At 52.1% G+C, this 10,637-nt stretch overlaps 1 protein-coding gene across 1 annotated transcript in view; it reads left to right on the forward strand.

Moving 5' to 3' along the window:
* Window positions 1-8,629, forward strand: part of LOC308317083 (uncharacterized protein) — a gene marked incomplete at its 3' end in the record, with an annotated part of 110,115 nt that extends 101,486 nt beyond the window's left edge. The window contains exons 30-36 of the mRNA XM_080765874.1: window positions 134-143; window positions 539-680; window positions 1,752-2,006; window positions 2,255-2,558; window positions 4,935-5,267; window positions 5,323-8,382; window positions 8,521-8,629. Coding sequence (XP_080622000.1) covers window positions 134-143; window positions 539-680; window positions 1,752-2,006; window positions 2,255-2,558; window positions 4,935-5,267; window positions 5,323-8,382; window positions 8,521-8,629 — 4,213 coding nt within the window. The remainder of the gene's footprint in view (window positions 1-133; window positions 144-538; window positions 681-1,751; window positions 2,007-2,254; window positions 2,559-4,934; window positions 5,268-5,322; window positions 8,383-8,520) is intronic.
* Window positions 8,630-10,637: the final 2,008 nt, after the last annotated feature.

The raw sequence follows: 10,637 nt of genomic DNA on the forward strand, positions 1-10,637 counted from the left end.
GCTTTCGGTTATTCGTCAGATTGTAAAGAAGTGACGTCACAGACCACTAGGTGCCACATGGTGGCGCCGACAGCGACTAAAAGCTTACGTACATTATGGGGCATTTTGCACCCGTCATTTCAGTTCCTTTTAGTTATGGTTCTGTAAACACAAAATATAGTTTCACGTAGTCGTCGTTTATCGTTTTGTTTTTATTCTAGTTTTTTGAGTGGTGCAACCACTCCTACAACCAGCAATGTCCGTGCACCTGTTTGTTTGTGTACCTGAATGAGCACGAGTATGTGACTTATTTATACCAGTAGGGGGCGCCAGAAACAGAGAGAGGGGTAGTGCTGTGTCTCTAATGAGAGAGAGAGAGAGGGGGGGGGGGGGGGGGAATTGCACCACTCAGTTCACACGTGTGTGATTTTTTTTATTTGGCTCAGTTACCGAAAAAGTTTTTACTTTTTTCAACGTTATGGTTTTCATCATTTCGTTCAAAACGATAAAACGACCTCTCTCTCTCTCTCTCTCTCTCTCTCTCTCTCTCCCGTCCCAGATGACCCCCCCGGCCGTGGTGGTGGGCCACTCGCCTCCCAGCATCGTGCGTCACATGGTGCGCCCCAAGAGCGCCGAGCCGCCACGCTCGCCGCTCCTCAAGCGCGTCCAGTCCGAGGAGAAGCTGACTCCCTCCTACCAAGGTTGGTGTTTAGTTTAGAAGCTGTCTGTCTGAATAGATTAATATCATCTCACTGTCATCTGTCTGAATAGATTAATATCATCTCACTGTCATCTGTCTGAATAGATTAATATCATCTCACTGTCATCTGTCTGAATAGATTAATATCATCTCACTGTCATCTGTCTGAATAGATTAATATCATCTCACTGTCATCTGTCTGAATAGATTAATATCATCTCACTGTCATCTGTCTGAATAGATTAATATCATCTCACTGTCATCTGTCTGAATAGATTAATATCATCTCACTGTCATCTGTCTGAATAGATTAATATCATCTCACTGTCATCTGTCTGAATAGATTAATATCATCTCACTGTCATCTGTCTGAATAGATTAATATCATCTCACTGTCATCTGTCTGAATAGATTAATATCATCTCACTGTCATCTGTCTGAATAGATTAATATCATCTCACTGTCATCTGTCTGAATAGATTAATATCATCTCACTGTCATCTGTCATCTCACTGTCATCTGTCTGAATAGATTAATATCATCTCACTGTCATCTGTCTGAATAGATTAATATCATCTCACTGTCATCTGTCTGAATAGATTAATATCATCTCACTGTCATCTGTCTGAATAGATTAATATCATCTCACTGTCATCTGTCTGAATAGATTAATATCATCTCACTGTCATCTGTCTGAATAGATTAATATCATCTCACTGTCATCTGTCTGAATAGATTAATATCATCTCACTGTCATCTGTCTTTTTTGGTGCAATTAATCTCAGAAAACCTAAAAAATAGATACAAAAATAAGAAGATATTTTTTAAATGTCACAATCCCTTTAACACTTTCAAACCGGGAAAGCATCTGTGTGGCATCAGGTTGTAGTTATATTTTAACCATTATGTTATTTAATTTAATTATTTGTTTTAATCTCTGCATTTGCTGATGAAATCGTCAGTATATATTCAGTGGATTTATATTTAAGTCATTAATTTGGTTTACGTCTGTGGCGAACACGTTGAAATTAACACCGCCGCCGTTGTCCTGCCTTTGTTTCATGTTCTCAAGACGTGCTCTACAAGAAGCTCAACACGCGCCAGGCCTGCGAGGGTCTCGCTGAGGCGTGCCCGTGTTGGCGACGGCAAGGGTCCTCCACTGCTGTGCCCCGCGCTCCACGCGGACCGCCAGCTAGCATCTCACCACGCGGACCGCCAGCTAGCATCGCTCCACCCGGACCGCCAGCTAGCATCGCTCCACCCGGACCGCCAGCTAGCATCGCTCCACCCGGACCGCCAGCTAGCATCTCACCACGCGGACCGCCAGGTAGCATCTCACCACGCGGACCGCCAGCTAGCATCTCACCACGCGGACCGCCAGCTAGCATCTCACCACGCGGACCGCCAGCTAGCATCTCACCACGCGGACCGCCAGCTAGCATCTCACCACGCGGACCGCCAGCTAGCATCTCACCACCCGGACCGCCAGCTAGCATCGCTCCACCCGGACCGCCAGCTAGCATCGCACCACCCGGACCGCCAGCTAGCATCTCACCACGCGGGACCGCCAGCTAGCATCGCACCACGCGGACCGCCAGCTAGCATCTCACCACGCGGACCGCCAGCTAGCATCTCACCACGCGGACCGCCAGCTAGCATCTCACCACCCGGACCGCCAGCAGCTAGCGGCGGCCTCGCCGCCCTCCTACAGAGCGGGGAAGGAGGGGGGCGGGCTCAAAGCGGACAGGCTGGACTTCAAGTCGCCCAACGTGGAGTTGTTTGCCCGGAAGAGGCTGTCCTTCGAGGAGAGGGAGGAGGGGGGCGTGTGCCGCATGTCCCCCACGGGCGGGAAACACGACGGCCTCCACTTCGGCTCCAGGTTTACTTAACTTACCTTTTCTTTTCATTCCTTTTTTTATATATGTGACCAGATTTGACTGAGAGCCTGCCATCGCGCAAATTCCAGCTTTTCACCAGAGGAGAATTATTATTATTTATTTATTTCAAAATGAGTTAATAGCACAGGCACACTCTTCACATACTAGAGCATGTCTGAAATAAGAGCTGAAATTGACATGTAAATATGAAATAAATGCTTAAACATGTAGCTATATGTGTAATGTTAGAGACCACAGAAGACATGTAAATATGAAATAAATGCTTAAACTTGTAGCTAGGTGTAATGTTAGAGACCACAGAAGACATGTAAATATGAAATAAATGCTTAAACATGTAGCTATAGGTGTAATGTTAGAGACCACAGAAGACATGTAAATATGAAATAAATGCTTTAACTTGTAGCTAGGTGTAATGTTGGAGGCTCTCTCTGTCTTAGGTTGTGACCAGGCTTTTCTCTCTGTCTTAGGTTGTGACCAGGCTTTTCTCTCTGTCTTAGGTTGTGACCAGGCTTTTCTCTCTGTCTTAGGTTGTGACCAGGCTTTTCTCTCTGTCTTAGGTTGTGACCAGGCTTTTCTCTCTGTCTTAGGTTGTGACCAGGCTTTTCTCTCTGTCTTAGGTTGTGACCAGGCTTTTCTCTCTGTCTTAGGTTGTGACCAGGCTTTTCTCTCTGTCTTAGGTTGTGACCAGGCTTTTCTCTCTGTCTTAGGTTGTGACCAGGCTTTTCTCTCTGTCTTAGGTTGTGACCAGGCTTTTCTCTCTGTCTTAGGTTGTGACCAGGCTTTTCTCTCTGTCTTAGGTTGTGACCAGGCTTGTCTCTTCGCAGATGAGTAAGGTTGTTGACCGAGGCTAGGGCAAGGTTGATCATAGGTTAGCTAATAGCGCCATCTAGTGGAAGCAGAGTTAGGACATGTTTCACGTCATTGGCAGGTGAATGAGTTAACAAAGACAAACTGCGTGACGCAGAGGAGGTAACAGGCAATGATGGGCACTGTATTTTATTTTTAGTTTAGCGGGCATATACAGTACAGTAATATACGGTAATATACAGGTGTGATGGTACATATACAGTACAGTAATATACGGTAATATACAGGTGTGATGGTACATATACAGTACAGTAATATACGGTAATATACAGGTGTGATGGTACATATACAGTACAGTAATATACGGTAATATACAGGTGTGATGGTACATATACAGTACAGTAATATACGGTAATATACAGGTGTGATGGTACATATACAGTACAGTAATATACGGTAATATACAGGTGTGATGGTACATATACAGTACAGTAATATACGGTAATATACAGGTGTGATGGTACATATACAGTACAGTAATATACGGTAATATACAGGTGTGATGGTACATATACAGTACAGTAATATACGGTAATATACAGGTGTGATGGTACATATACAGTACAGTAATATACGGTAATATACAGGTGTGATGGTACATATACAGTACAGTAATATACGGTAATATACAGGTGTGATGGTACATATACAGTACAGTAATATACGGTAATATACAGGTGTGATGGTACATATACAGTACAGTAATATACGGTAATATACAGGTGTGATGGTACATATACAGTACAGTAATATACGGTAATATACAGGTGTGATGGTACATATACAGTACAGTAATATACGGTAATATACAGGTGTGATGGTACATATACAGTACAGTAATATACGGTAATATACAGGTGTGATGGTACATATACAGTACAGTAATATACGGTAATATACAGGTGTGATGGTACATATACAGTACAGTAATATACGGTAATATACAGGTGTGATGGTACATATACAGTACAGTAATATACGGTAATATACAGGTGTGATGGTACATATACAGTACAGTAATATACGGTAATATACAGGTGTGATGGTACATATACAGTACAGTAATATACGGTAATATACAGGTGTGATGGTACATATACAGTACAGTAATATACGGTAATATACAGGTGTGATGGTACATATACAGTACAGTAATATACGGTAATATACAGGTGTGATGGTACATATACAGTACAGTAATATACGGTAATATACAGGTGTGATGGTACATATACAGTACAGTAATATACGGTAATATACAGGTGTGATGGTACATATACAGTACAGTAATATACGGTAATATACAGGTGTGATGGTACAATTCGTGAGTTTACCGGAAGTTTGTTGGAAAGTCTAACCGGGAGTTTCCTGTAATATACACATCCGTATTCCATGCTTCTTGACACTTATGACCTGACATGAGATAGGGGGCGGGGCAACAACTGGAATCTAATAACGCTTACCCCTGCCTTTCTGACTCCGCCCCCCAGGTCCAAGAGTCTCCAGCTGGACCCGCCCATGTCCTCCGAAGACCTGGCGGCCGCCGGCGGCGGCGCTCCCAAGATGTTCTCGGCGAGAGGAGAGAGCGCCGTGGAGAAGCTGCAGTTCATCTCGGCCTCGGCAGAGATGAGCCCCTCCCTCCGGAAGACCTCGTGCTCCGAGGCGGCGGGTACGGGGGGCGGCGGGGGGGGCGGGCACCGCCTGGCGTCGTCGTCCCTCAAGCCCCTGGAGGGGACGCTGGACATCGGCCTGCTGTCGGGACCTCCGCGGCTCTCCAAGACGGTCGGCTGTCTGGCGTCCAGGCTGGCGGACGACGACGCAGAGTCTCCCCCCCCCCCTCCTCCTCCTTCCTCCTCCTCCCCCCGCGTGGCTGCAGAGTCCCACCGCAGCGTCCAGCCCCCCCCGCCCCCCGCCCCCGCCGCACCTGAGACACGCCAAGAAGAGCCTCCTATTGGGCGCCGCCGCGCCCAGCCCGGGCTGCCCCTCCCCCTCCGGCTCGTCTCCGAACAGCGGCGGTGGGGGCGTGGCCTCCTCCGAGGAGCAGCCGAGGCACCCGGAGTCGAGATGTAGCGACGGAGGAGGAGGAGGAGACGAACCTCCGCCGGAGGAGCGTCTCGCCAAGGCCTCGCCGCCCAACAACAACAACAAGGCAGAGGAGGCCTTCGGCTTCGGCAAAGCGGAGAGCACCTGGAGCGGCGTCAAGGCGCAGAACCCTCCGCCGGAGCACCGCGGGGGCGGCGGCGGCAGCGTCCGCCACGGCTCCTCCCACTTTTCGTCGTGCGGCAAAACGCCGTCCATACGCGAGGTGAGCAACGAGGACCAGGAGGACGAGGCGCCCGAGAGCGCGGGGCCGCGTCGCGTCACTGCGCCGCACCGCTCTGAGACGTCCGCCGCCGAGCCCGAGACCACCGGGTCCCACGCGGCCGCGGCCGAGACGACCGGGTCCCACGCAGCCGAGCCCGAGACCACCGGGTCCCACGCAGCCGCGGCCGCGCAAAGCGTCGACGCTGCTGCGTCGGGGACGCCTTGGCGTGGCGACATAGACATGTCCACCACCACGCCGACCTCGAGTACGACAGGAAGCAGCGGCGGCGGCGGTGCCGTCGTGTGCGTACGTTACGTTTTAGAAGACCCTCATCATCTCTCCAAGCAGCAGGTTCTGTTCCCTTCTCCTCGCGGCCAACGGCGGGTTTCTACTAGCGGCACCGGTTCCGGGGAGGAGGAGAGCGAGTCGTGCGGATCAGTGCCACGGCACTGCTCGGAAACCCCCCTGAAGAACAGAGACCGTAGTGCAGTACCACAGCCCGCCACCAGACCCGAAACCCCCCTGAAGAACAGAGACCGTAGTGCAGTACCACAGCCCGCCACCAGACCCGAAACCCCCCTGAAGAACAGAGACCGTAGTGCAGTACCACAGCCCGCCACCAGACCCGAAACCCCCCTGAAGAACAGAGACCGTAGTGCAGTACCACAGCCCGCCACCAGACCCGAAACCCCCCTGAAGAACAGAGACCGTAGTGCAGTACCACAGCCCGCCACCAGACCCGAAACCCCCCTGAAGAACAGAGACCGTAGTGCAGTACCACAGCCCGCCACCAGACCCGAAACCCCCCTGAAGAACAGAGACCGTAGTGCAGTACCACAGCCCGCCACCAGACCTGCCGTGAAGGAGGCCAGCGCTACGACCAGCGTCTATTCCAAAGAAATCTACACGTCCAGCCCGATGCGAAGCGTCGCCTCCGGGACGTCGGGAAACGCACCAGTTAGCACAAAACCGGAGCTGAGCCACGTTTCCTCTTCCAAAGGGACGGAGAACACGACGGTCAAACGCGTCTCATCGCAGAGTCTTAAACTAAACGACGCCGTTGTCGTCGTCGGCGACGGCTTGGCTCCTCCCACCGATGGCTTGGCTCCTCCCACCGGCATTATTAACCCCGCCGAGCCCGAGCGGTTCCCGTCGACGCCGACGACGGGCTGTCCGCTTGAAAAAGCACGTCTGAAACCTCCCGAGGAGGCAGACCGCTCGGCGTCCAGCGCAGCGGCCTCTCCAGCAGGACAGACGGCGCGGCCTGCAGCGCGGCCTGCAGCGCGGCCTCCTGCAGCGCGGCCTGCAGCGCGGCCTGCAGCGCGGCCTGCAGCGGCTCCAGGGATCAGCGACCAAACGGTGCCGTTGGCGAGCCACGGAGATGTCTTGAAAGCCGACGGGAAAACGCCTCCGCCGCTCACTGCGGGGACGAATGAAGCGGACACCGAGACGCCGTCCGAGGTCAGAATCCTCCCCGCCGTCGTCGTCCCCGTCCCCCCCGTGGTCCAGGGCAGCGGTGTGGATTCCACACTCTCTGAAGAACCAGCTTCGTCTACGCAGGTCCTGAGAGAACGCTCGCTGCAATGTGGCCCGGTCACTGGCCCGGTCACTGGCCCTGTCACTGGCCCGGTCACTGGCCCGATCACTGGCCCCGTCACTGGCCCGGTCACTGGCCCGATCACTGGCCCCGTCACTGGCCCCGTCACTGGCCCCGTCGCTGACCCGATCACTGGCCCGATCGCTGGCCCGATCACTGGCCCTGTCACTGGCCCGATCACTGGCCCGATCACTGGCCCGATCACTGGCCCCGTCACTGGCCCTGTCCCTGTCACTGGCCCGATCACTGGCCCCGTCGCTGGCCCCGTCACTGGCCCTGTCCCTGTCACTGGCCCGATCACTGGCCCGATCACTGGCCCGATCACTGGCCCCGTCAATGGCCCTGTCCCTGACATGAACCTGAAAAAAACGTCTCCTCTCGCCAAGCGAAACGCGGCAGACACCCAGCGACGGGGGGAAAGCCCACCGAGCGTCGCCGCAGTAGCTCCAGCGCACAACAACAACAACAACAACGTGGAGAAAGAAAACGCCGAACCCAAGCAAAAGACGTCGCCTCCCAAAACCGTAGCTGGACACGGTCTGGAGACGGCGAGGGGACACGGTCTGGAGACGGCGAGGGGACACGGTCTGGAGACGGCGAGGGGACACGGTCTGGAGACGGCGAGAGGACACGCTAAAGAGGCGCTGGCTCCGGGGGTCAAAGGGCACAGCGCAGAGCCCAGACAACCCAAACAACATTCGCCGGTCCTCCTGGCGCTTTCTACGCCCGCTCCTCCGCGGCAGCCCAGAGCCCAGAGAGAGGCGCCGGACACTCCCCCTCGGCCTGCCCCGCCTCCGTCGACCGCCACCACCGCCGCAAAACGAGAAGCACACACGCCGCCGGGCAAGGCGCCGTTCAGAGACGGCCTCAGGTCCGAGGGCGCCAAGCCGGGCAAAAGCGGGGGGCGCGGCGGCAGCAGCAGCGAGCCGATCGGCGGCGGCGCGCCCGATTCGAGGCCAGCCGAGAAACAGTCCTCCTCCTCGTCCGCGCGCAACAAGGAGCAGCCGGAGAGGAGGAGAAAAGACGGCGGTGTGGAGCCTCCGGGCGCCGCCGCCACCGCCGCCGCCACCGCCGCCGCCGCCACCGCCGCCGCCACCGCCGCCGCCGCGCAAAGGCACGCCTCCAGGAGAGAGACGGCGTGGAGGAGCGGCGGCGCCCCGGTGTCTTCTGCTAGCGCGCGGGACGGCGCCGCTAGCGCCTCCGACAGGGACTCTGGCGGCGGCGGCGGCGGGTCCAAGCAGGGGAAGGAACCGTCGCCACGCACTTCCCTCGGCAAGAAGTGAAGGGAGAGACTTTCAATAAGCAGCCAATTGGTCCATATTGTTTTAGAACGTTTTTTTTTTCTTCTTCTTTTTCGTCCATCATGCCTTCTTTTGTTTGAGTACCGGCGAAGCTGTGTTCGATAACAGGGATAGAGGTCGTGTGTGTGTGTGTGTGTGTGTGCGTGTGTGTGTGTGTGTGTGTGTGCGTGTGTGTGTGTGCGTGTGTGCGTACGTGTGTGTGTGTGCGTACGTGTGTGTGTGTGTGTGTGTGTGTGCGCGCACACTGTGTTTCTTCTGAAACTACGAGCATGTCTCTGTAAACGTGGACGGAGCAGAATGCTGCCAACAATTTGTCTCATTTCTTCGTCTTATTGGTTCCCCTTGAGTATCGGGGTGCTTTCCTATTGGTTCCCTGAGTTCCAGGTTGCTTCCCGAGGCCATTTGATTGGTGTGGTTGTCAGGTTGGTTCTCCCACTCCTGGTCCGGGGACCTTCAGGGGTCCAAATGTGACTCCTTTACGGGTCCATTGGTTCCCTCGATGGCTCTGGGGGTTTAACCCATTCTGAACGGGAACCCATTCATGGTGTTAGCGTCATGTTATGCTTTAGCTATTGAAAAATAGCAGATCTACAAGCTCATAGCGTGCCACCGAGTGGCGCGCTACGAGCTTGTAGGTCTGCTATTTTTGAAAAATCGAAGAACGACTGACATCTTTTAGAATCTGATCTCGGGTCAGAATGGGTTAATCAGACCAGTGTGTGTCCAGTGGAAACCTCGTATGAATCTGATCTCAGGTCAGAATGGGTTTAACTATAGCGATGTCCCGTTCCGATCCCGTGGTCTCACTACCTTCCTGGACTACAATTCCCATAATTATTTGGTGCACTGCTCCTCCTTGTGGATAGGGGGGAGAGCTGTCTTACTGAGACAACATGTAGTCCAGGAAGGAAGTGAGCCCAGTGTCCATGACATCAGACACAACAGGCTCACTGCTACAATCTAAAATATCTAAAACCACATATTACACACATAAAGACCCCCAGGAAAGTGTTCTAAAGCTCCTAAACGTCATTAACATATATTTTTTTGCAAAAAGGGTGAAGTGTCCCTTTAACCCGTTATTTTAAACTTTAGGACTGTTGGAAAAATATCAGATGTACAAGCTGCGTGTACCGCTGCACTCGAGCTTGAAGATCTGCTATTTAAAAATAAAAAAATCCTGACGATGTGTGAATTATTATATTCTTTCACATGGAACGTTTTTAACTCAAATCTTTGCTTCTGGGGGGCGGGGGCGTGGGGCGGGGGGTCCGCGGCCAATTACAGATAATTCTGGGGCTCCTTGAGATGAAATAGTTTGAGAACCACTGGTCAGGATTCGGAAGACATTTTGTGGAAGCTGGCCTCAGGTCTCAATGGGTTTACTAGTTTGTTCTTATAGTGACGTTAACAAATTAAATGAGTTAAAAACCTGCCATCCGTCAGTGTCATTATTATATATATTATACGCACTTTCATTAGATTTAGACTTTCCAAAATTCAAAATAATGTCCGAGACGAAAGAAATGGCAGCTTCATACGTTCACCATCAGATCGGCCATTTAATTCCTTATATCGCCTCCCTTTCCGAAGTTTGGATGTCGGACAGAGCATGTGTTGGCTGCGCGTTAGCATAGTGTGTGTGTGTGTGTGTGTGTGTGTGTGTGTGTGTGTGTGTGTGTGTGTGTGTGTGTGTGTGTGTGTGTGTGTGTGTGTGTGTGTGTGTGTGTGTGTGTGTGTGTGTGCGCGATTTTGGGTCAGTGGGTCACACAGAAAGAACGGCATTTAATTGTCCTGTGATGCTTCTCGCTTAGAACACAATCATATATTTAGTGACGGGGCCTTAGAAGAGTTAATATGTGATCATATATTTAGTGACGGGGCCTTAAAAGAGTTAATATATGATCATATATTTAGTGACGGGGCCTTAGAAGAGTTAATATATGATCATATATTTAGTGACGGGGTCTTAGAAGAGTTAATATATGAT

Source organism: Protomyctophum bolini (genome assembly GCF_963924005.1).
Source record: "Protomyctophum bolini genome assembly, chromosome: 6".
Taxonomy (NCBI): domain Eukaryota; kingdom Metazoa; phylum Chordata; class Actinopteri; order Myctophiformes; family Myctophidae; genus Protomyctophum; species Protomyctophum bolini.